At 52.7% G+C, this 26,402-nt stretch overlaps 2 protein-coding genes across 4 annotated transcripts in view; both read right to left on the bottom strand.

The window, feature by feature from the left end:
* The window catches only part of Abcg1 (ATP binding cassette subfamily G member 1), a 68,390-nt gene extending 43,983 nt beyond the window's left edge, over window positions 1-24,407 (bottom strand). For 2 of the 3 annotated variants that reach the window (XM_045149450.1, XM_004654497.2), the window contains exons 1-2: window positions 24,331-24,407; window positions 17,128-17,371 (exon numbers count right to left, since the gene is read on the bottom strand). In XM_045149450.1, the coding sequence (XP_045005385.1) occupies window positions 17,128-17,371; window positions 24,331-24,372 (286 nt within the window). In that variant the 5' untranslated portion in view covers window positions 24,373-24,407. Of the gene's footprint in view, window positions 1-2,141; window positions 2,211-17,127; window positions 17,372-24,330 lie in introns of those variants that run through there. The other variant, XM_045149453.1, reaches the window with a different exon arrangement.
* Window positions 24,408-24,756: 349 nt separating this feature from the next.
* Umodl1 (uromodulin like 1) overlaps window positions 24,757-26,402 on the bottom strand; it is a 118,398-nt gene continuing 116,752 nt past the window's right edge. The window contains exon 24 of the mRNA XM_045149210.1: window positions 24,757-24,855. Coding sequence (XP_045005145.1) covers window positions 24,757-24,855 — 99 coding nt within the window. The remainder of the gene's footprint in view (window positions 24,856-26,402) is intronic.

The raw sequence follows: 26,402 nt of genomic DNA, 5'->3' as shown, positions 1-26,402 counted from the left end.
ATGCTAATTACACCTAACAAGGGTCTCACTGTGACGCCTTTATACACGTCTACAATGTATTTTTTTTTAATTTTTTTTTTTAATTTATTTGAGAGCGACAGACACAGAGAGAAAGACATAGAGGGAGAGAGAGAGAGAATGGGCGCGCCAGGGCTTCCAGCCTCTGCAAACGAACTCCAGACGCGTGCGCCTCCTTTGCATCTGGCTAACGTGGGACCTGGGGAACCGAGCCTCGAACCAGGATCCTTAGGGTTCACAGGCAAGCGCTTAACCGCTAAGCCATCTCTCCAGCCCTACAATGTATTTTTAATCGCGTTCACCCACCATTACTCTCCTGTTCCCCTCTGGCCCTCCTCACTACTGCTGCTCCCCTCCTTCTTTTCAATCCGTCCTCTATCTACCTTCATACATTTAAAAATACTTCATTCTTTATTTATTTATGAGAGAGAGAACGGGCACACAAGGGCCTCCAGCCACTGCAAACGAATTCCAGATGCATAGACCCCCTTGTGCATCTGGTGTACATGGGTTCTGGGGAGTCAAACCTAGGTCCTTAGGCTTCACAGGCAAGAGTCTTAACTGCTAAGTCTCAGGCTGGCCTCGGACTCACAGCAATCTTCCTACCTCTGCCTCCCAAGTGCTGGGATTAAAGGCGTGTGCCACCATGCCCAGCTTCTTCTTCTCTCTCTCTCTCTCTCTTTTTAATTTACTGACCCAGTGAGTTTCATCAGGACTGTCCAGAGGACCTGGCTAAGGGCACTAGTCTACCTCAGCCCTGGCCACATGTCCTGGAACCAGGCTGGGGTGGTATGAAAATGCCACTCCTTCCCCAAGGGACCAACCATTAGTTGTCTAAAGAGTGGGACACGGGGGAACTCCTGGCCCCTCTCCCACAGCCACCACTGTAAGACCTCGGGCGGGGTGGGGCATCATGCAGCCTTCCGTCCCCACTGACGGAGTGATGCCCGGCCCCGTCCTGTGCAGCGCCTTGGCTGGTAATTGCTCCCTCTGTGAGCAGCTGTGCCAGGCTGGGCTCCCAAGACAGCGCCCCGCCGCTCGGCTCTCCTTCCTCCAGCTCTTACATTTTTTCCCTCGCCTTCTTCCGCAATGTTCCCTGAGCCTCGGAGTGGGTGATAAGGGTGTCCCATTTGTGGCTGAACATGTACGGTCCCTCATTCCCACCACTTTAACCCGTTAAGAGTCTCCGCCGTTATCACCAGGCACAGGATTTAAAAGTCAGGGAAAGTCAGACAGTTCAAGTACAGGGAGAGACCCGCAAGGGCTTCCATAACTTTGCCTAAACAATAAGCACTAGTCTACCTCAGCCCATGTCCTGGAACCAGGCAGCAGTGGGTTGATTCAGGTGTCCCCCATAAATTTAGGTGTTCTGAACGCTAGGTCCCCAGCTGATGGGAGATTTTGGAAATAACACCTCCTGGAGGCAGTGTATTGTTCGAGCGGGCTTATGGGTGGTATAGCCAGTTTCCCCTTGCCAGCGTTTGGCACACTCTCCTGTTGCTATGGCCCACCTTATGTGGGCCAGGGGGTGATGTCCACCCTCTGTTCATGCCATCATTTTCCCTGCCATGATGGAGCTTCCCCTTGAGCCTGTAAGCCAAAATAAACCTCTTTTATTTTTCCCACAAGCCGCTCTTGGTCAGGTGATTTCTACCAGCAACGTGAACCTGACTGTGACACAGGCTTCGCTCCCGTGTGTGTGCCACAGCAGGCCCATCTATAAAGCAAGGATGGCACCAGGGTGTTCTAATACAGTGGGGTTTCCTAGGCAACAGTGCACAATGACCAACGCCTTTGGAGGTTCAACTCCCCATGGAACATGCTAGTGTGCTCTCCCACTCCACGCATGGCAGGCCTGCAGCCACCCTGGGGACAAAGGGGACGCCACCTGCTCCTGGCTGTCCCAGCCCATGTTGGTGGGCCACCCTGAGTGCCGGTCACTGTCCGGAAGGACAGTCCCTCTTACCATAGGCAGTACCCGCACTAGGTGTCTCTGAAAGGCAGAATGGTAAAAGTCACAGAAATCTTCACTCTCTTTCATGGAACCAAAGACCTCTAGCCAGAGTGGGGGTGGGGGTGGAGGACGCCCATGACAGCTGAGTTCCTCCCCGATGCCCTCTTACCTGCCACCTGTGCCCCCAGTCCCACGTGTGGTGCTGAAGGTCACGCTGGCAGGTATGAGTAAGCCTGGAATGTGCTGTCCTTGGGTGTTTACTCTCCTCAGGCATGGCCACAGGTGTCACCTGGGCCAGTCCAGAGCCCTGCCTGGGGCCGCCACCCCTGACCGCCTCCCAGGCTCCCCAGCTCGTCTCCGGTGAACGTGCTTCCTTCTCGCTGAAGCAGCTTTGGGCTTCGGGCACGTTCGTGTTTCAAGCCACTGATAATGGCCAAGGTTCCGGTGGTCGCTGGCTGGTTCACAAGACCCTGAAGGGCTAACGGGAGGAACCTGGGAGTCAGTCAGACTGGGCTTTGTCTTGGGGTCCTCCTGTGATTAGCAGGGTCCCTACCCTCCAAGTTGATAACATGGCAATAGGATCTTACATGGGCTTCAGGGACTCAGTAAGGCAGACATCCCATCCTGTAACAAAAGACCCAACGCTGGACCCCCACCCTCAGCCTGCCGCTGAGCCCCCTCCCCTATTGTGACTCAGCTTCCCTCACAGACGGAGATGAGCACGCAGAAGAAGCCCCGTGAGAGGACACCGCCGCCCGCCGGGACCTGGTTAAGGGGGTGAAATGACATCACATTTCCCTTTTCTGGGTCTGACTCGAGGGGTGAAGTGCTAGAAACCTGGAAATCACAGATACCCCAAAATACTCAGAGGAACCTTCTAGAACTTAGGCTTATGCTCAGCTCTCTCACTCAGAAGATGCCACTGGACAAAAAGCCTAGTTGCTTGAGTGTTATGAACACCAGCCTGTGGAAGGCTGGCTGCACAGGGGGCCAGCCAGCAGGCTTGGAGGGGGTTCTGTTCCCAAACCGGAAGTTGCCCATCATCCTGGGCACGGCCTGCGCACCCCTCCTTTCACAGAGCAGCACTGAGGCGCACGGAGCACACACCCAGGAGGCCTTGAGAACGTGTGGGCTCAGGAAACGCTGAGCCAGTATTTGCCATTAACAACACACTGGCGCTTTCCTTTTCTTTCTAAAGCCTACGTGTGCAGTAAACTTCCTTTAGAATAATAAAAGTCTTTTGATCCGTCTTACTGGTTCTATTACTATTTATTTGTGATCTCACACATGGTAAGACTTGTGACTGTTTTGTCAGTCCCACCTGTGGGGCACAGTGCTTCCTAGGTGTCAAACTACTGGACTCAATAAGATGGGGTTTACTGCTGTTATGACTCCCTTTTTATGGGGAGAGTTAAGGGCTCACCCAGGTGCCCTACTAGCTAGTGGCCGAGCAAGTGTTGCACCCGGAGTTCAATAGCTGCTCTTCTTACACAGTCTCCTGCTTGACTAGTAATTTTTATTAAGTGGTGCTAGAGTTGAAATCATTTTATTCAAAGAGAAGAGCGTCAGGGAGATAGCTCTGTTGTCTGTTGGTAAAGTGCTTGCCTTGCAAGCATGGGGACTGGAGTTCAAGCCTCAGAAGGCATGAAAAAGGAATCTGGGGCTAGTGGCACATGCTCGTAACCCCAGTGCGGGGGAAACAGAAAATGGGTGGGTACCTACAACTTGTGGGTCAGCCAACTTGGCAAATTCAAGGTCAATGAAAGACCCTGCCTCGATGAAGATGCCTGAGGAGCACCACCTGAGATGTCCTCTACCACCTGAGATGTCCTCTAGTTACACAAGCCTGCCCGCACAGGCACCCCCCCCCACACACACGTGTCCACCTGCACACACAAACATGCCCACATGCATACACACGAAAAAAGCAGAAAGCAACAAAATTCAAACCAAGCTAAGAGTCCACTTTGACCTTCACCTCTTTTCATTACGAGTTAGAATTACTGCCGAGTGAGAAATCGACAAGTACCAGTAAGCATTTACAAATCCAAGGTCATGCCTGCATATGGCCTCTTACTTTGGTGCTTTGCCACCAACCCCTGCGCTGCTGCTGTCCCCACCACAGGATGCCAGTCAGAGCAGTGGGTACATCCTCCACTTTCAGTCTATGAAAAGCCACAAGACTAACGTACACGCAGTTTGATACAGTCTCAATTCCTCCAAGATGACCTACATTAACCTCTCAGGAGGCAAATTCTAAAGTGTAATGTTGCTCACGGAGCTTCGTTTCAATGGTGGAAATTTCCACCCAGCCACTCACAGATGTCGATGCTGAAATATAAATAGTCTCAAGATGCAAAACTCATCATCCAGTGACCTGCAAGTTCGCAGAAAGCCACCCGGCAGGTCACAGCTGTGACATCTTGAACTTGTCAGGGTCACGTCTTAAATAAGAGGCATTTCTCGGTATCTCTGAAATGAGGGCTGACTTTGTCTTGATATTAGGGAAGCATTACAAAGGAACCAGAGAATCTCAGGGATGAGCTTGCAAGGCTGGTCAACCATCTATTGAGGGGGAGCTCAGAGCCTAGGACTAGAAAGCGAGGTCCCAGAGGAGACACCTGGGCCAGTCAGCTCCTATCTCTGTCCCTCACAATACAGCGCTGAGGAACCTTTCCACAGGGTTGCTGGGCAACTAATCGATACCCAGCTGATATCATCATCATCATCAGTCATAGGAGGAGGAAATATCCTTAATGAAACCAACAGTGCAAAAATGAGCAGTGAGCAAAAGCAGTTACAACATGAGATGCGTTGGGCACGCCTGTGTGTGGCCCCTCAGCTATCTCCACTGGGACCTTCTGAGATGTGCTCCATTTGCCTCTGGAGAAGCTGAGGTACAAGGTCCCAAGGTTACTTAAGGGGAGAGCCAGAACTCAAAAGCAAGTGGTCCTGACCCAGAACTCAGGCCATTGACCCCACCCAATACCCCATCTTTGGTCTGGGATACTATGAAGCTAGTGGTTAGGGTGACCCCAGAAGATGGCACCCAGAAGCCATACTCATGATGGTCAGTCAGAGGAGGCAAACGGGACCAGCGCAGCAAAGGGAGATCACTAGACTCCGGCTGTTGCTGTTCCCCCCTAGCCCCTAAGTGTCCTCTGGGGGTATGGGAGGTGGCCATGTAGGGATCACTAACACTACCTGAAGAAGCTCGGAAGAACAGAGCTGCAGAACACACTGGTCATGGGGGCCCTGGGACACAAAAGCCCCAGCCTGAAAGGACCCTCCCTCCCGGCCAAGAGGTCAGGGTGGGTGAAGGAAGGCTCCCTCAGTCTGGGGAAGTAGCCTGGGTTCCTGGAAAAGGGTGAAGAGAGTGCAATTGGGAAGGGGAAGACCCTCTTCCCTATGGGTGGTTCTGAAGCCCGGGAGACCAAAAGGAGAGGCCTCAGAGAAAGAATGGAGTTGGACTCTGAGGAAGAAAGCGACAAGGTGGCAACATGTCTCCTTAATTCTCTCTAAACCAGACAGACAGCAGAGATGAGGAGATCTGTGTGGCACTTGGTCCAGGCATATGGGTGCATTTATGCCAACAGAGGGGCAAAGAAGGATCAGAAGTACACGGGTACACAGCTCTCCGCTCATTCCACTCAGGACAGCCATTTTTCTAGACAAACTCAAACGTAGGACTTTTGAGACAGGAGGTCTGAAGTACCCACTGCAGTTCTTAGTGGGTGCCCTGGCAGAACAGGAGAAAAGCATAAAGGGTTCCCCCTCCCCCACCACGCACTAGTCCAAAGTCCGTTCCCCTATTCATAGCATGCATTTGCATCTTCGGTAATCTAACACTGAAGTTGTCATAAATGCACACCTCCGATCTGCTACAAAGGCTCCTCCCCATCTCCCTGAAAAAACCTCAGGAAATCACAAGCGGGACCCGTTATTCCCCGCCACCCATCTCGGGCTTGCTCATCCCTGTCAGTTCAGAGGGTTTATCAATCTCTCTGCAGGCTTGCAAAACTTATCTAGGCCACAGACTAGACGAACCAGCAATGAAAACCCAAGAAAAAAACAACCACTAGCCCCCCTTTCATTGGTTAAGAACTCAAAAGGGTTCCGGGGCATATGAATGACCAGTGTTTTAACATTTCATAAGGCACGTACATTAAGCCCAGCGGAACCATGGGGCAACTGGCAGAAATTGTTTTGTTACTGCCATCTGTGGGCTTACACAAACAGTCCCAGATGCAGCAGCACACACACCCTAGGTCCTGTTCAGTGGTTATTTCCCCTTGCCCTCCCTCAACCAAGCTCAGGATGGAAGTGACTCAGCAGGGGGGGGCGGCAAGAAAAACCTGCTGGATTCCTGCTTTCTTAATAAGGGTAAGCACCAGTCCAAAAGAAGTTCCAAGAATCCTGGTCCCACCGCAGTGAGGAAGGAACCCGTGGGCTTTTGCTGTCTTTTGTAGGAGTCCTGCCTGTTTTGTCCACATGCATACGTACATGCCCGCGCGCGCACACACACTGAACCTATGGCAAACATACGGTTTTTCAGTGAGTGAGAGATCAACCATCTACTGCAGAAACTGCGACCTCAAGTCATGAGCCCTCTTTGACCAAGTCCGACATAAGCTGAAGAGAGGTGGAAGTCTCCCCACACGATCAAAGCGACCAGGACACAGAGCCACCACACAGAAGGCCTGCCATTCTGGAAGGCATGCGCCAGCTCCCATCCAGCCAAGTCTCCTAATTAAGCCTAATCAGAAAACAACCCTGGGCTTCAACATAATCATGCAGTCCTACGTGCTCGCTCTGCCGCAAGGGTTCTCACGCTTGCCGGGGTGCCTTTTGGACCTGGGGTGGAGAACCTGACCGCGCACAGAGCAAAAAGATCTGAACGCCAAGGAGATCTCTGGGAAGGGGGAGGAGAGACCCCAACCCGGAGGCCGACCCCCTACCCCCCCCCCCCGCCCTTGTTATTTCAGCGAGATGCTGGGCGTCGGGCCCTCGGCAGGGTCCCTTCGCAGGGCGGCCGCGGGGACCGCAGCATCCTCCCCTCCCCTTAGCAACAGCACCCGGCGCGCGCGCGGCCAATCGCGCCGCTCCCCGCCGCCGCCCGCGCCGCCGCCGAGGTTACTGTCGAGCGTTGACCGCTAGTAACCCCGGCGCGGGCGGCGGCGGCGGCGGCTGGCGGGCACTGCGCCTGCGCGCCCGCGCACACCTGCCCCGCCCGCACCTGCGCACGAGAGGAGGCCGCGCCTTGCTGAGCTTCCATGTAGTCATTGAGAATTCTCGAAAATCCTTCCCGGCCCGGCCCGCGTCCTGGCAGCCTGCAAGCTAGCGTTACCCTCTGAGCGAACGGAGCCGGGGTGTCCCGGCGGCGGCGGGGGGTGGGGGGGGGCGACAGATCACTGTGACCCGCGTGGGAAGGAGGTACTCTAACTCAAAAGAGTTAAAGCACTACAGGGCTGCCACTCAGCCGGCTGGTGCCTCCCCTTCTGGAACGTGCAGGTGACAATCAAAATGAACTGACTCTTGGGGGGGAATGTGGGTACTAGCTCATGGAGGTCCAGCCTGCCCCCACCCAGGCCTGGAGATGATGGATCAATGCTAGCCCCTGCCCAAGGCCAAAGGAAATTTTTCAGCATCCCCGCAGACAGTAGGTAGAGGGGCCTTCGTGTTGCTTGACCAGAGGATGATCAGATGATGACCAGAGGTCCAGCCTGCACCCGTGAGGATCAAAGGCACCCCCCCTGCCCAACACCAAAAGAGTTTTTCAGCACCCCCATAAGACAATAGGCAGAGAGGCTTTCATGACGCCTCTGCTGCAACCATGGAATGGGGGTTCTTATCTCCCAAACAAGTGAGAGCAGCACAGCTCGTTTTATGTGGTTTGAGAAATGACAGAGGCGCCTCACTGGGGCCAGGAAGTAACACCCGAGGCTGGAGTCGGAGGCCCTGTCTGCTCCTAATCTGCCAGAGGCCCTGGGCCTGCTGTTTCCTCCAAGATAGAATGGCTGTAGGGCGAGCCTCTCCCCCGTGCCTCTCAGCACTCAATGAGACAACGTGCAGAAGCAAACAGTAAACAACAGCTACTTAAATGAACAAATATGCACTACTCCCCTCCGAAGTGGGAAGGGAGGAATGACTGAGAAACCCCACAAAACTGCCAATACACAGCTGGGAGACCTGGTCAGGGACTTTTGGGCAGAGTCACCAGTTGCCAGAGGACAGTTCAGGAAACAAAGCAGGTGACTCATGCCGCTCTTCCAACCAGGTCCACCCTTGCCATGTGAGGAGAATGGGAACTTCCCCGCAGGGGCACCTGCACTGCTGTGTCCATCCCCTGTGGGTACTGCTGTGGTGCCCACTCTCAAAGTTCCTCCTTTTAGACAGCCCACTCTTGAGTGTCCATGGCTTCCCTTATAGTTTTGTCCTTGCTGGGGCTCTGGGATGGTTTCTTATGACTGTCACTGTGACAGGACCTAGAATCATCTAGGAGAGATTATATAGGTTAGGTTAGCCTCTGGGTAAGTTTGTGAGGGGATTACCTTAAGTTAATTGAGGTGGGAAAACCCATTTTATATTTTTTCTGTTTTATTTGTAAGAGGGAGGGAAGGTGAGAGAGAGAGAGAATGGGTGCACCAGGGCCTCCAGCCACTGTGAATGAACTCCAGACGCATGTGCCACCATGTGCATCTGGCTTACATGGATAATGGGGAATCAAACCTCTGGGTCCTTAGGCTTCACGGGCAATTAAGTGCTTTAACCTCTAAGCCATCTCTCCAACCTGGAAAGAAGAATCTTAACTATGAGAGGCGCCACTCCACGGGCTGGGGTCCTGGACTGTGTAAAAGGACAGAGCTGTCTGAACACCAGCTTTCAGCATATTCTGCTTCCTCACCGTGGGCCGCTATGACCAGCCTCAAGCTCCTGCCACCATGCCTTCCCCGCCAGGATGGACCATAGCCTGGAACTGTAAGCTGAAATAAACCCTTCCTTCCTTAATCAGATGTTTGTCAGGGTTTTTTGTTCCAGCAATAAGAAGGTAACTCATACAGGATCTTATACCCTCCAGTCTGTAAGCTCATTTGAAAACCAAGATTACTTGTTCCCCTGAGCTCCAGAAAGCAGAACTTGGATCAACTGATGAACCTTACTCCAATTCTGACTGACCTGTTCTAAGAACAGCCTTATGCAAGCAAGCTCAGAGTCTCAGTTCTCGGTAGTCAGACAGGATGACCCAAGGCCTGGATGGTGCAGAGGCCTTGCTCCTCGGGAAGGCGACCAGACTAGGTCAGACTAGCTCTAAGGCCACCATCTGCTCCAAGGTTTGGATTCTAAATAAAGGTCTCATCTGGACATGATCGCAGTCTTGAAGTCCCTTGCATGCCTTCCTTTTGACACCTAGTGCTATTTACCCCACAGCACAAAGGTGACTAACAATGCTGACACAGTAGGAGGTGAAACTGTTGGCTACTGGGGTGCACCCAACAGATACATCAGTCATAGTCCTGGATTCCAGAGGCTACTCATAGGCTTTTTCTCCTATGAGTCCAAACGCCAGCATCATACATGTTTGATTCGAGGGCGAGTTTTCCTCTACATGCTGGGGACTTTCGCGCATTAGTCTGAGAGAGACTGTGGCTTGTGACAAAATCCTACTTGGTTTGGTGTGTGGTCTTTGTAACTACACAATGGTTGGTTACCTCCGTTCCTTCAGCAGCTGTGCTGGTTCTAGAACGGCGCTCAAAAGGAGCAGGTGTGTGGTTACTAAACATCTTCTCCTGTCAGTTTGTGAACAAAGAAATGGTTTCACATTCAACAAACTGTCACCTGTGGTTATTTTTGAACTGGGGGACTGGGTTCTAGTTAAAGGGAGGACTTCAGTCTAAGAAGGTGCTGTTTTCTGGTACAAGTCTGTTCTGAGGTGCTCAAGGCACGCGGACAGATAGGTACCACAGTGCAGCGAGAATGTTGATACCGACACCCACGGGACACAGCACAGTCCCGCAAAGCCACCCTGAAGAGGCCAGATGGATCAAGAACAGGAACACGCTCGGGAAAGTGGCAAGAAGGGCTCATGCCCAAACAGAAACTGAACAGAGGGCACAAATAAAGAACCAACGCCAGCGGTGGCAGGGCATTTGAGCCGTGTCCAGAGGCTGCCGCATATCTCACTCCAGATTGCAGCTGGTGATGGCTAACTTCCCATGAGGGGGCTAAAGGGAGGGGGTGTGCCAGCTGGAGAAGGGGAGCCACCAGCCCCTGGATGCTGACACTCTGGTGAAAGGTGGCAAGTACACACCCCTTATCTCTCAGGAAGTCTGCTGTGGGAGTAAGCCCATTCTCAACAGTTCCTCAAAATCTATTTGGGGCAGAGGTTCAGAACAGTGCCAGAAAACCTTATTACAATGTGCTGCCCCAGGAACGCTGAGCATGTGGCCTACCTACCCACCCGCTCCCAGGAGTCACCTCATACCCAAAACCTAAGACCCGGTCTGTGAGTTCACCAAGGCAACTGATGGCCACTGGGCTCCTCTGTTGAAACACTGAGCTGAAAACAAGATTTCTCTACAGGTAGACTTGGTGCCACCACACCACTGAAAGATCAGCTACAGCCTTAAATAAAGAAATGGCTAAGAAATTTCCTTTTGGACCCAAAAGAAAGCTACCTTAGCACAGGAGTTTCCAAGAAGTGCAAAAGTAATTCTTTCATGCTAGGGGACCATGATTCTTCCTTAAATCTGAGCAAAGCTCCCCCAAACCTCGCATCTATCCTAAGGTTCTCTAAAGCCTTCCTTTTCCAGGCTCCCCGTCCATCCCTGTTCCCGTGGGTACTTGGTTGGTGCCCAGGCTTCTTAATGGAATTCCTGAATGGGATTTATTAATGACACCTTCCACTCATTTTAGCCAGCTTGTAATGACAAGCTATGTGAAATAGTTACGGAAATTAAGAAAAAGCAAATTTAATTTGAGAAGGGTGTTCAAAAGCATTTTTATAGCTCAGAAGCAAACCAACACAGATAATCTGGCTTGTAGCTGCCTAGAATGCTTAACTCATGCCCGATGTTGGCAGGGATGAAGCTGGGAGATTGGGTTGCGTGGTATGCAGTCCCATCCACTGAGTGTGGCCGTGTGGAGACACGGCCTGCCCTGGGCTGAAAGACAGGAGCGAAAAGGCTCTGAGGCCCCGGATGTGATTTCAATCCTTCCCAATCTGAATTTCCTCACAAGGTGATCTCCAGTGGTGTATTTCATTTCAGTTCATGCTGCTGGAGAGAAGGTATGCTGCACCGCCGGCTCCCTTCACTGGCGAGGCAGAACAGCCAGCACCTCTCCAGAGGAGGGTGCAACGTGTGTGTGTATGTGCAAGCACGTGTGCCCACATGTCCCTCACATGCCTAGTTGATGGCTAAAGTCCTACATCCAAGCTGCCTCATGAGAAGGGAAACAGAGGGAATGGAGGCCAGCCCTAAAGATTCGGTCAGCACTGTGGTGATACACGGTGAGTAACATCCCCCCCAACCCCGCCCACCTGCCAGGGCTAAGCACTTACAAGGCGCCTTATGGATAAATGACATTCATCTGAAATCCCACAAGCGGCGGAACGCGTCTGTGGCGGCCCGGGGAAGGGTGCGGGGCCCGGCCCCCGCCCGCCGCCGCTCGGCTCCCGCGAACCTTCCTCCTTCCGCGAGCCTCCGTAGACGCTCCTTCCAGCCATTTAAAGCCCGGGAACGGACCCGCGTGTGTAGGAATCCTTCATCACCGTTCTGGAATCCTCTTTCGTGTCAGACCTCTGCCGTAATACTCCTCTGAGTGTGATCTCAGGACCTTGGCCACCCTCATGGCACAATGACCAACCCTCAGGAGCACCTGAGCGGCTCCTCTTCTCCACACTTTCCCTTGAGTGACAACAAAACCTTCTGTGGACTACAAGATGAACTTGCGGCCATGGGGAGCCATCCTGCACCTAAGCTTCTCGGGGACCAACAGGAAAAGGGGGTCACACAAACAGAGCTGATGAAATCCCACAAGCTGGGTTTCAAGCCTGTCTTCTCTAATGCCATGACTGAACATCTCCAAATTCCACCTCCTAGTCTTCCACGGGCAAAGGGGGCAGAATCCCTCCGGAATCGGCCCTGTGAGCCCAGCAAACGGAAGACATGCCCTTACTTTACTTGGTCCTTGGGGTCTCAGTATACTGGCCCCTCTGCTGCCCCAAGCACATCTTGGCAGGCTTCCTGCCCAGCTGGCTAAATTGGGGCACATCCTCGGTTCGGAGTGCATGGCTTCCAAAACCATCCCACTGTTAGTCGCGGCCAGTTCATCCCAATGAAAGTTACACCAGTGGGAACGGCCTGGCCTCCGAAGCTCAGCGTCCTGTCAAGCAGATCCCCTTTCTGAGGACAGTTCTGAGTTAGCAACACTGTCTGCCCCACAGGAAGCTTTAGAGAGTCACACTGGGACGAGGGGAGTGTGGACAAGATGGCTCCCACACGTCCCCAGCCACAACAGCGTGTGCGGGGGCACCAAAGGCAAGATTGCTCCCAGTCACCTGCCCCATCAGCTCCGCTACGTGTGTGGAATCCTTGAGGGAGAGCAATTACTGGATCAGAAGCTGGTGAAATGGTCCCTGGAGTAGGACCTTTCCTCGGAGACTAGCTCCTTTCACAATTATGTCCTCGACCAAGAATCTATTATGGGATCTACTTTTTCCTCCAAAGGCATCATTAATCATATGGTGGAACTGTGAGTACGATTGAAAACAGACAGGTTTGGTCAAATGCCTGGCAACCGTGGAGCTCTGAGATGCTAACACACCAGCCTGGCGTGTGCTAAGGCTACTGCTACTGACCCCTCATCCACGTTCCTCTCAGGATGGCCAAGTTCTCTTTCCCCGCCTGCTTTAAGACAATGATGTCAGCATTTATACTGTTACTGTAGCCAGAAGGCCCAGCTTTGTGCAGCATTCTCTGTTGGGCATGTGATAACACCATGTTCTGGGGTGGGGGGAGTCACAGGACAAACTCCACGGGACCTATGGAGTGGTCTGGTGTCTCCGTAGTGGAAGGGGATGGCTGCATCCCAGTGCTGGCTCACCTCCGGGGCTCCTGTGTCCCTCACCTAACCATGAATCCTAACGCAGGGTTCTCTCAGGATTCCTGCCTTCTTACCCAGGGACACTCCCCTCCGGCAGTGCTGTGGCAGCTAGCCCCAGAATGACTGCTACAGTTAGCTTGGCACATCAAGTTGAATTTCAAAAGCCAAGAGACAATCAACTTGATACAGACAGCAAAACTAATCAAGTGACAGCATATGAGAAGTTGCTTCTGCACCAAAGGTCACCTTGGAGCCACCCAGAGATCATGTCGAATTCAATCAACACCATGAGGAAATGCAGGGAGTGGCTGCCATGTGACCCAGGTGGCATGGGGCTTAGAGCGTAGGCAGCCATCAAGAGGACAAAAACAGGAAAAAGGAAGGACCCACACACAGGGGTGAAGGAAACGGAGTTTGTGGACATTCAGGAGCAGAGGTAAAAAGGGATGTGTCTGGGAGACCTGCAAGGAACCCCAGGGTATGGAGCCTAGAGGACTACCTTCAGACAGCCGGACGACCTAGACATGTTTAATGCACACTTTATAACCCATCTTGGTGGTAGCTCTGAAATGGGGAGATAAAGGATCCTCAAGTTCAAGGCCAATGGGACACAGCGCTGAAGAGCTGTGATAATAAGTGGTGGGGGAAGGGGAAGGATGTCCACAGCACAGGCCATTCGTGAGGGCAAGCTCGGGGCTTCCATGGCTGTGGCCTGCAGACTAATGGTTACATGGATTGGCACCCACAAGGCTCCATGCTATACAAGTTCTGACCCGTGAGTGAGAACGTGACACCCTGTTTCCCAGGCCTACCCCTGTCTAGGGTACGCTGGTATAGGGCCTAGCCACTCCGAGCCTCAGATACCCCTCTATTCAGTGAGAACAAGGTAGGCAAACCTTTGCGACCTTCATTCATACTGGAGTGGTACACCACCTCGATTCTGAGTCATAGGGTTCAGGAACAATGGGGTGCACAGGAGGAAGGGCTGGGACACAGATGACACGCTCCAGAGGTGCTGTTGCTGAGGAGGAGGAGGAGCAGGAGGAGAAGGAAAGCTGGGGAAGAAGCTGGGCAACAAAATCATGCCTCACAGATTGAGAAACCAACAACTGGGACACACCAGGCCAATCATGTCTGACATCCCTCTAGCTGTACCATCTCTGACTCATGGGCAAGTCCCACAGGGCCCATTTCCAACTCCTCCCCTACCCAGAGGTTACTACAGGGCAAGTGGCCACCTGTTTGAGGCTTCCATGAGAGGCCACTGAGAATGGACGCTTGTGGCCCAGCCTTGCTAGGATGCCATCACCAGCTGGCTGACTCTGGTGGTGAGTAGGAGCTGTTTACACTCGAGACCAGGCGGTGGACGTGGCACATAGCTGGCCAACATAAGCTAAGTGCTGCCCTGGGCTTGATTTTATATGTTGGGGCCAGCTCCAGATGCTACAGGGTTTCACAGATCTTCACATCTGCACAGCAGACTATCTTCAGCCTGGGTTTCACTCTCATGATGATACCTCTAAGGCCACACACAGCAGATGAGCAGAAGCCTCACCGTGCCTCTCATGGGTTTAACCCAGTTTATCTACAGCAACCAAAGAGGCCCCATTTGATGTTTTTTACTGTTATTTTTCCATAAAATCTCCCTTCAGGGGCTAGGGAGATGGCTCAGTAGATAAAAGCGAGGCAAGCCTAAGGACCTGAGTTCACATCCTTAGCACCCACATAAATACTAGGTGGGCTTGGTGGACCACCTATAATCCCAGCACTCATCAGAGAGAAATGGGGGATCCTGGAGCAAGGCGGCTGGCTAGGCTAGTCCAGCTGGTGGAACCCTGCCTCAGTAAATAAAGTAGAGAATAATAAAGGAAGATACAGCCGGGCATGGTGGCGCATGCTTTAATTCCAGCACTAGGGGGCAGAGGTGGGAGGATCGCCGTGAATTCGAGGCTAGCCTGAGACTACATAGTGAATTCCAGGTCAGCCTGGGCTAGAGTGAGACCTTACCTCGAAAAACCAAAAAATAAAAATAAAAAATAAAGGAAGATACCTGATAACAACCTCTGTCCTCCACATGTACCCAGACACCTCCTGAACCCACATGCATACAAACATCCACATATGTATGCATACATACCACGTGCACATACACATGCCAAAAAAAAAAAAAAATCTCCCTTAGAGGTGAGAAAGGAAAAGGCTACAATATAAGCCTTGTGTTGAAATTCCAGCAGGCTCCAAAGAATGGGCCCAGACCTGAGCGTGGTGCAGAATTTCTTTCTTGAAAAAACAAGGCTGGTATCTGAAAATGCAGGTATCAGATACCAGCGCTGTACAATTGGGCCTTGCGAGGGGACAGGACCTGTTCCTGGTTGTGCAAACGTGGACATGCTCATTCAGCAAGCGCTGGGCCCCAAGGTCCTGAGGATCAGCCTCTCAAGTTCCCGCAACCACTGTTGACCAACCTGCCCCTGCCAATGGGCTCACAGGCTCAGCTTCAAGAGGCAGAAAGAAAAAGAAATGGAGGAGAGGAAAGAGAAAAAGGAAAAATAAACAGTCCTGCTTGGTCTTCATAAAAATAAAAGATGGGAGCTGGGCATGGTGGCACACACCTTTAATGTTAGCAGTTGGGAGGCAGAGGTAGGAGGACCGCTGTGAGTTCGAGATCAGCCTGAGACTACATAGTAAGTTCCAGGTCAGTCTGGGCTGGAGTGAGACCCTACCTCAAAAAGAAGGATGAGGATGAGGAGGAGAAAAAGAAGGAAGGAAGGAAGGAAGGAAGGAAGGAAGGAAGGAAGGAAGGAAGGAAGGAAGGAAGGAGATGCAGATATCTGAGAGTCACCTCCAAAAGTCATAGCCTTCCAGTGACACCTGAGTCACTTTGGCTGTCCCAAATCCCTTGCCAATGTCCAAGTTGTTTTCAGTGATTTGGTAGACATCAGAGACGGCACAACCAGACCTCGGGTTCCCCCACTGGCATTAAGGATCCACGTTCAGATGGATGGTGTGTGTGCAGAACAGAGGGAGATGGAGAATAAGGTCTACAGTCAATAGCAAATTGGGCCAGAAAACAAGAACCCGCCACGAATGCATGAACGTGCCAACCTTGGCAGGTCTAGAGCTCAAGATCAGAACGTCAAGCCCCTTCAACGTACGGCCCGGTCCCGCCTATGCAGGTTTCCTCTGCTCCACCCTTCCATTTCCTCCATTGTTATTGATAAGGCTGCTTAATGAAAGTTGTCATCCCCCCGCCCCCCAAAGCTCAGCAGTATACTCCATGGAGCAGTTCTTCCAAGATCCTCAATAAAAACTGTCCACTCTCGGAGAAGCCATGCCAGACCCCGAGCTGCTTCTAAACATTTCAGGCTCGAAAGGCAGCGCGTGTCTTCTCTGACTGCTGGACAGTTGTCCTGTCTTGAAACAGTAGCAAAAACTGGATAGCGTCCACTACCGAGGACCTCTATGTACATTCCAGAAATAAGCAGATACTGACACTGGGCGACCTCTGGGAAGTTCTTTATCTAGAGCCCAAACCAGAAATCCAAAATGCTCCAAAACCTTAGCTTTCTGAGCACTCCAATGGAAATTTCTACATGACAGTTACAATCAGAAAGAAGGTGCAAGGGAAAAAAAACAACTATATGACATGGTCTCCGGGCATATATACTATAAGGTGTACGTAAACACATAGATGGAATAACTTATTTATGTTGGGGCTCCACCCCCAAGACAGCTCATTATTTACACGTAACTATTCCAAAATCCCCAAATTAGGACCATTAGACCAGCTGTAGTCTCAATCATTTCCAGAAGGGAACACTCCACCTGTGCTAACGTCACAGGATTTTAGAAACCAGGTGCACTTTGAGATGGCCTAATCAACCTCTGCCCTTCACAGGTGAGAAGCCAGGCAGAAAATGATTCAAGAAACCAGCCCGGATGTAGAAGGTACTGGAATGTGATCTGAGCCTTCCAACCTACTGACCAAGACTCTCCCTCCACAGCCTGTGGCTTCCTCCCACCTCAGCCACCAAGGTGGCCTTCCTCCCTACCTTTCTTCCTCCACCAGGGTCCCTCGGGAACCGAGTAGGAAAGGTCCTTGAACTCAATGTTCACGGCCGCCCTCCGAGGCAGGGAGGAAAAGCGCTGGGCCTCCGTGAAGTTGTTGTCCACTTTCTTCAGATGTCCATTCAGCAGGTCCGTCTCAACGTCGTCCACGTTGCTGGACACGACCTCATCCACCGAGACGCACACAGACTTGGGCTCCGTCATTGCTGCACAGTAGCTGCTGGTGTTCTAGAAAAGGAGGCAGAAGCAATGAGGTGTGTTACGCGTTCCTTGGAGAGCAAGAGCATCGAGAGGCTTGCATTAGGCTGAGGGTCATCAATCCTTCATAGTAACACTGTCTCCTCTCTGAGCGAGTGCCTTTGGCCATGGAGGAGAGCCCACCGTAGGAGCTGTCATGGCTAACCATCACTTTGACTATTGGTTAAAAAAAAAAAAGATGAGGTACAATGTTCAGCCTGCTAAAAGGTCAGTGAATCACTTGCACCTGTAAGGAGAAGGCTGGCCATCATGGAAAGTTATCTCTTAACAGTCTACTCATAAAAAGCTCAGTAAATACACAGGAGGCTCCTAAGAAATGCATAACTAAAAGCAGTTTACTTAACATGAGCTATTTTAGTGCACTTCTTGAGTAATCTCCCAACAATTGCTCAGAAGCAGTAACGCTAGTGGAGCTGCTGGGTTTGTGGGGGCTGGTCTTCGTCTTTTACTTGTCATATCTTCCAGATCGCTCGTAACTCTACTCACGCTGCCTCTCCGTAATAGTGCCGGAGAACTGGAAAGGCTCATGTATTTTCTCTATTGGACAGACAAGGAAACTGAGGCACAGCTGACTTAAGGAACCTGCTCTGAGTGACAAAACCAAGAGAGGAGGAGACATAAGCCCTGAACTTGAGCTATCAAACACAATGAAGCATGTGCTACATCACAAGGGGCCCACATGTTCTGGAGCTGGCAGTGCCCTCCTCATATGTGAGGGGTGAGGGGTGAGGGCGTGTGCATGCTAGGTAAGTACTCCACCACTGAGCTCCTCTCTCAGCCCACAGCTTCAGCTTTTAAACCTTCCATAGGGAGTCAAATAAACTGTAGCGGATGGGCCAAGACCCAAAAGTATTTATGCAGCGCAAGGGGTATGGTTTTCTAATGGTTTGGCAACCCTGATCCAGTCAATAAGCTTCTGGAACCTCCAAACACTGCAGAACCCTAGGGGGACAGATCTTGCTTAGGTTTTTCTAGCTATCTCCTGAAGCAAGGAGAATGTCTGGTCACCTGGGCCACTGACTTCCCTGGGAATGAGGAGACGCCGCTGTCGTCCTCTGCTCTAAAGAGGACATGTAGTCTGTTGTTCTTTTTCTCCACTTGTTAACTATTTCTTTTATTTTTTATTTTTTATTTTAGACAGAGCAGGTGCACGCTGTGCTAGAGAGAAATCTGGCACACCAGGGCCTCAGACACTGCAACTGAACGCCACACACTTGCGCCACCTAGTGGGAATGTGCGACCTTGCACTTGCCTCACCTTTGTGCATCTGGCTTACGTGGGATATGGAGAGTCGAACATGGGTCCTTAGGCTTTGCAGCTAATAGTCTTAACCACTAAGCCATTCCTCCAATAGATGTTAACTATTTCTTTAGAGCTGACAGAAGAGCTGCCCACTCATGCCACCGTGGAAGGTGGGCATTCAGAATCTATCACTCAGCTTGAGGCTTTCAAAATACTTGGAGCATGGGAGAGGTGAGCAGGGATATTGGGAAATCTCCTGATGGTGAGAAATGGAGCTTTGGGTTAGAGCAAAATGATGCACAAACACACACATATAGCCTAGTGAATAAGTATCTCCTGCCTCTGAAAACCCTCACCAAAATCAAATCTCACCACTGACTCTGCTACTGAGAATCAACGCTACGGCACAGAAGGAAGCGCCTGAAACCCAGCTCGGGGTGCTGCCGATGTACAGCAGGGCACGCCCACAGAAGAAAGCTCTACGCGTGTGGCACAGAGAGGGAAGCGAGTACCTGTGCTGGAGAGACGAGAGCCACGGACACTAGAAGGCGACTCCACAGGCAGCCTCGTGCCCGCTTGTCAGGCGTCTTTCCTGCTGGGCTTCTGAAGGGGGGCCGGGACACTCTGGTTCTACTTTACTGACCGTGGGGCTCACTGCGGGGGCAGGATATGCCCCTGCAGCCCAGAACCCACCCAGCAGGCACAGGGGCCTTTCCTCTACCTTCTGGGGCCACAGCTGCTGCCATAGGTTTATAAGCATGCAGATTCCAGGGAAGCCTAGGGTATCCCAGGTTCCGGCTTTGATGGGGGCTTGGGGTGTGTCGAGGACTGAGGCTGGGTCCTTGTCATTCCGCCCTCCCCCCATGCCAAGTAGTGGTATGAATGAATGTCCCCCAACATCTTCAGAATTGTATTAAAGCTCGTAGTTTAGATTTTCAGCTGCCTGTCTGGAGACGGTGTCACTGGATGTGATCCTAGGGTCAGCCCTAAGGTGTGGTGGTGGATTCGGAATTCCAGCCTAAAGATATGTGAGATGCTTGAGCTCCGCCTGGACTTCCTGAGGTGTGCCTGCTTGTGCTGGAATTGTTCTTGGCTTTTCTCTCTGCTTGGACCTGTGAAAACCAGCCAGCTTTCTTCCGCCATTATGGAACTTCCCCTCTGTCTTCGATAAATTCCTTTCCTCCCTAACTATGTGGTCTGGAAGTTCATCTCATCAACACGAGGCTGGGGCTTCACCATGTAAGCAGAAAAGTGAAAATTCAGGCTGGGCTCCAGCCCCAGAGGGTGAAGATGGCCCTTGACCTTCACCCTTCCAGTTCCAGCTACTGTGGACTCTCTCTCTCTCTCTCTCTCTCTGCAGTCAGCCGCCACAGGTGTCCAACCCAGGAAACCCACAGGAACAGGGGGACAAACAGCCACCACCCCATCCTTGTGCTCATTACGCAGATATCAGACGTCACACCTACATTGTGGCTTTCCCCCTGGACTTGAAGCCTATCTAATCACACGTCCTTTCCCTTGACAGACCGAATTCCAGATAAAACCGGCCAGACATGCAGTGAGAGTCAGTCAGCTCAAGTTCAAGACTGAGCCCAGGCAAGGAAGCAGCCCAAGGCATGGAGACTCAGGGGACCAGTTACCGCACAGCAGACCCCAGGGTGCGCGTTCAGGGCAAAATCCTGCCTTGGCTAAGATTATCAGAGTGAGGTGGGAGTGCGGTTTGCGCATGGGGATCCCTGCAGAGGAAACACGTGCGCAAAGGCCTCGCCGAGACCTGCAGGAGGTTCCGTAGCAAGTGTGAGTTGGGATGCAGGGAGAGGGTGGGTGCTTTGGCACGGGTGGAACTAGAGAGGCAAGCTGTGCTAAGGGCTTCGCCCTTTGGAGATGAGTTGGGGAACTGGGGAATGACCCCATAAGCCTGAAGTGCAGCACACTTCAGGAACTCCAGCTAGGCTTACTTTGCCTCTCTTTAGATTGGAATCTCAGACCCACCACCACACCTTAAGATCCACCCAGTGACACCGCCTCCAGCCAGGTGGCTGCAGATGTAAACTACAAACTAATAAAACACTGAATATATTGGGAGCCATCTATTCAAACTACCACGTGCCTAGGTGACTAAACTGACTGAGGAAGGGAGGGAGGGAGGGAGGAGCCAGAGGCCGATGCTTGGGGTGTGAAGTATTCAAGAACAGCGCCACGTGGGCATGCATGCCAGGCAAGCGACTGAAGACAACAGTGACTGAACGCTCAGCAAGCACCGAGCGCCTGTACACTCCAGCCGGTGGACTGCACCCTGTCGTCTGCCACTCTAGGGGTGGGAGGGAGCCCACCACCTCCAGTTGGGAGAAGGGTTTCCAGGTGGGGGTCCAGTTCTGTGGGGCTTCCAAGTCTGAGCTAGCCTTCTCCCACCTGGTGTTTGAGCACTGCCTGGGTCTCTACAGGTGCCCACAGCAAACGGAGGAGCATACGCAGCCCGCCTCATCTCCCGACAGCCATACGTGCAAATGCCAAGCTTCGTCCATGTTGTCCGGTGGCCTCACCCAATTAATAAAATCACCAAAACCTGCGTGAAGAGGCAGTGGCCCTGTCACTCCAAAATAGACCAGCTCTCTGGAAACGCATCCTCAGATGAGACCTGCCAGCCAGCAATGTAGGTTACAGTGAGCTTTTCCTCGGCCTCCTGAGCTCATTAAAAATAAAACAAACACCTATTCCCTCCTGTTTTTGTCTTTCGCTGCTCCTCCTGGTTTTCTCCTTGCTGTTCTGCTCTCCTACTTTCCAGAACACTGTTCTGACACTCCACTCAAACAACAACAACAAAAATCGTGCTGCTAACTGGATGGCAAACACAGTAAGTTTATTGCCAGCCATTGCGTGTCGAGGAGACCCCCATCTGGGCCATTCCTGGGGGCCACTCGTGAGTCCGTGTCTCTGACACACAGCAGAGTGACCCGTGAACTCAGCAAGGATTCTGTGCATCTCGATAGGCCAGTGTAGCTGGGGGAGAATCTGCAACAACCAGCAAGCTACCCCCACCCATGCCACTGGGAGACCCAGTCACTGGGAAACACAATCCAATGTGGGAATGTCTCTTAGCATCCTGGGGGAGGGAGGAAATGGAAGAGGAGCTCGCCACATGAATGCTGGCACACAGTTCTCTGCTCCCCTACTGCCAGCCACCAGTGCCTACTTAAGACAGCCTCCCATGATCTCCTGGGCATGTCAAAGAAAACACAATGACTTATAATCCTCACGGTGACCGCCCAAAGAAAAGTGATCAGAATGTCACACCCAGAAGTGCACGTGAAGGGCAGCTCTACTTGAATGGCCACTCATGATGCCACAAAACTCCAAATGTCACCATCTCATTGGGAACACGTGCCCACCCTGCATGTCCCTGCCATCTCGGGGACCCAAGCTGCTTCCCTGGGTGATCTGGATACCCTTCAAGCCCCTTATCAGACATGTAGCCCCTCAACCAGACCAACACCGAGGACCGAGAACCAAAAAGAGATGGGAAACCAGCTCAGGACCCTGGGAACTACCCAAGGACTCTGCTAGAACTGGGAGAGAATTCTTTTTGTAATGTTACACTCGTCTTTGTTTTGAGCTTATGCACCATAACCTGGTGGTTACATGCAGTTTTCCTTTCTAGTCCCAACCAGCAGACCCTGCTTAGTTTGCAAAATCAGATGAGACCAGTGGACCCAGGGTGGTATGTCCACAGACAGACATTTTTTTCTAAATGAAGACAAAAGTGTCAGGTTTCCTTGGTGGAGGGAGCGGGAAGGAATGATTTTCGAATAAAATAAGGTTCCCTGGAAAAATAAACCTAGCCATTAGCCTGTCTATGTGAACTCACAGGAGAGCTCTGAGCTGTATCAAATAATAATATTAAAAGTTAACGGCCGGGCGTGGTGGCACACACCTTTAATCCCAGCACTTGGGAGGCAGAGGCAGGAGGATTGCCATAAGTTCAAGGCCACCCTGAGACTGTATAGTGAAGTCCAGGTCAGCATGGGCTAGAGTGAGACTCCACCTCGACCCCCCCCAAATCATAATCATAACCTAAAATCTGGGTCTTAAAACATCTCAACTCATTTTCCCATATGTGGCACAAGCTGCTTGAGTGGGTGATTCTACATAATCAACAGCCAAAAGACTTAGAACAACTTCTACCTGCAAACGACATGAATAATCTATTTTTTTTTCCCCATGGCCAGCATAATTTAGGACCCTTAAGTGGAGGGACCAGTGTTCCAGGAAGAATTCCTCAGTGCTACCAAACATCGACTAGATAAAGCAAATGTCTTAAAGGAAAGGAGAGGCGATTCCTCTTTACATGGCCTGTGATGCGTCAGAAGGCACAGCACCCCAAATATGGGAGGCAGCCTAGGGTCTCCCGGCCTGCCCTGCCCCACCCCCTACCAACCGCCTTCAAAGCATCTTCGCCCTATTCTATCGGTTTACACGGAATCGTTATGTAATGAGCTGGCCCGGCTCGGGTACGGTCTACAGTAACCTGTTTGGAATCACAGGATGCAGTAGTCAGAGCGGAGCATGCGCACAAAGCTCGAGGCGAGAGGTAACTGTCGGTCAAATCCTGCTGAGCCCTGCTGACTTCAAATACAGGATGCTAAAAATGAAATCCAGGGGAGGGGCAGGGTACTAGGCACGGCGGCTTGCAGCCTATAGGAAGGGACGGGCAGGATAGTAACACTGAGATAGATGGCTGAAAAGGGGGATGATACGGGCTGGAATACGGAAGGCTTGCTATTTGTACCCTGGATGGCTTCAAATGCAGTTTAGGAGGACACTGACCGCAATGCCCCTGAGTTAGGCAGAGACCATGGGGCCCGAGGATGAGGCCAAGGGAGCGGGTGGGCTGTGGTTATTTTTGTCGTGGGCTCGATTTTTTTTTTCCCCCTGGCGCACCGAGTAAATAAATGAGCCAGACGAGATACCTGGACCACCTCTGAGTTCAGCCCTTGAGCGGTTAAGTCTAGTACCCCGTCTTTGCCCGCCCCGAAGCTGGCACGTCCGAAGAAGGATATGACCCGTCTCCACCCCGGGTCTCCCCAGCGCTGGAAGGAAGCAGGCAGCCAACAGGGACCCGGGGTCTCTTTGGGGATTCCACCGCCCCCAGGGCGACTAGCTGCTGTCGCCGGGGAGCGCAAGGCAATGCAAGCTCCTTTCCTGGAGCAGTCGACCTCCCCACCTTTTTTTTTTTGTCCCCCGCCCCAACCGTGCCCAGCGCTCCCCGAGGGTGGCGAGAAGAGTCCCCGCTGCCCAAGTGCACTGGCAGCGGGCGCAGGCTCGGAGATGCACGCGACCTTCTTTTCCCGGGCCTCGACCGCAGCTCCGCCCCAGTGCGCTCCCAAAGGCCCCGAGCCCTCGGCTCAGAGTCGGGACGAGGTCAAGGCCATCGGTCCACTTGTGGGGCTGCTCGCTGTCCCGCGTCCCACTCTGGCTCCCTCCGGGTCCCTGGCCGGCGCAGGGAGCTCCGGGATGGTGGGCGATCGGAGCCGGGTATATCTCTCCAGGACGCCCGAAGGATGCGCTCGGGAGGGTGGGTGGGGTGGGGAGGCAGCGGGTGTGAGCCCGAGCGCGCGGGGGCTTTGTGCGTCTGCCGGTCCCCTAGAAAAGAGAAGCCAGCCCGGAGGACGCGGGAGGCGCTCACTCACCATGGCGGTGCCGACCGAGAAAGCGGCCATCAGACAGGCCATGCCCCGGGGGCGGCGGCGGCGGCGGCGGCGGCGGCGGGGACGAGGCTGCGGGGACGAGGATGCGCTCGCTCCGGGCTCGGCCTCGGCACTCGGCGCGGGCTCCGGCGGCGGCGGCTCCCGGAGCCGACGGGGCCCGGCGCGCCCGGCCCCGCCCCGCGCCGCGATTGGCTGACGCCGAGGGGGGCGGGGCGCCGGCAGGTGCGCGTGCTCTTGTTTTCCTCTCGCGGGGGGTTTGGGGGGTGCACGGGGAGAGCCGCTGGGGCTGGGGGGGGGCAAAGATGCTGGAGCCCCTGAGCCGAGAGCTAGCCTGCAGGTTGGGGGGCGGGGGGAGGGCGTCCCGGAGCTCTCCGGGTCCTGCAGGACTCAGAACCGCAGCCTGCGAGTCTAGAAGCGATGCGGAGGCGTGTGGGTTGGGAAACAGGTGGCATCTTTTCTAACGCCGTCGTTGGGGGCACCCCCTTCTTCTGCGTAGAAGCGTGAGGGCTAAAGAGAAGGTGACCGCTGAGACGCCCCGCCCCCCAACAGCCCCCGCCATTCCCACCCCCCACTCCCCCCTGTGCACATGGAGCATCCCACGCCGTCATACGGGCTGCAGACTGCCAAGGGCTGAATGCCAGGTGCTGGCTAGACGCGCGTGAGGTGGAGATGCTCATCCAGGCCCGCGCGTCCCACCGTCCCCAGATAGACCCTGGTTTTCCACGACTGCCGCACAGCTCAGTTCGTGGACCTGCGTAAGGAGAGACACTGGGGTGGTACACTGTCAATTAGCCCATGCTGGACCATCAGATGTCCTTGGTTACTGCTGAAATCCTTACTGTGTATAAGGGAGCCATTTCCTCGTGGCCAGGTGACTTGTTGGACATGCTTATTTATTTATTTATTTATTATTTATTTATTTATGAGAGAGACAGGCACAGAGTATGGGCACGCCAGCGACTCCTGCCACTGCAAACGAGCTCCAGACACACGCCGCTTTGTGCACGTGGCTTCACAGGGATGTTGGAGAATCGAACCTGGACTGTCAGGCTTCACAAGCGCGTGCCTTCAGCTACTCAGTCATCTCTCTAATGGAACAGGTGACATTCTTTAATCCAACTCAAAATTCTAGTGCTTTTGCTCAGTTCTGGGCATGCTGGCACCAAAACAGTCATGTTTCTTGTCACCGCCACCACACCAGAGCCACCATCTTTACTGAAAGCTTGGGCGTGCTGGGTGGATCTCATTCTCATCTAGAGAGGGGGCGAGTGAGTGGGCATCGCACCCACACGTCAGTGATCATGGACAAGGTCTCCCCTCAAATCAAAGAACGAAAGAAGGTGGGCTGGAGAGATGGCTTAGCGGTTAAACGTTTGCCTGTGAAGCTTAAGGACCCGGGTTCGAGACTCGATTCCCCAGGACTCACGTTAGCCAGATGCACAAGGGGGCGCACGCGTCTGGAGTTAGTTTTCAGTGGCTGGAGGCCCTGGCACGCCCATTCTCTCTCTCTCTCTCTACCTACCTACCTATCTATCTATCTGCCGTTCTCACTCTGTCTGTCACTCTCAAATAAATAAATAAATAAATAAATAAATAAATAAATAAATAAAAATTTTAAAAAAGGAAAGCAGGCATGGGTGGGTTTAGAGGCCAGGCCCTGTATCTGTCAGAACAGTTTCACTTGAGTCACTGGCTTGTATTGACTGTCATGACGGAAAGCTGCTGTATTTGGGATGTCCCTATCTGGTGTCAAGCCCAGGACACCTTACACATGCTGAGAAAAAAAAAAAAAATGACAAAGCCAGAGGATTTGAACCCAAACTTCCCAGTGTGCAAGGAAGGTGCTCGCTCATTTCTGGGAACAGAAGCTGTTGTCCACCCTGAGGTCCACCTCTGCTTCAGGGTCAGCTTGGACAGAAGAGGACTTTGAAACTAGAAAAGGACAGAACTGTGTTTGACCATCATTTCTCAGCAGGTAAATGCCAAGTCGGCACACCTTTGGGTTGTATTGCTTAAGACAGTAAGCATGCCCACCTCATTTGGATGCAAATCTG

This window comes from Jaculus jaculus, chromosome 5, assembly GCF_020740685.1.
Source record: "Jaculus jaculus isolate mJacJac1 chromosome 5, mJacJac1.mat.Y.cur, whole genome shotgun sequence".
Taxonomy (NCBI): domain Eukaryota; kingdom Metazoa; phylum Chordata; class Mammalia; order Rodentia; family Dipodidae; genus Jaculus; species Jaculus jaculus.
The sequence above is the reverse complement of the archived record's forward strand: the minus strand, read 5'-3'. Positions and strand labels throughout refer to the sequence as shown.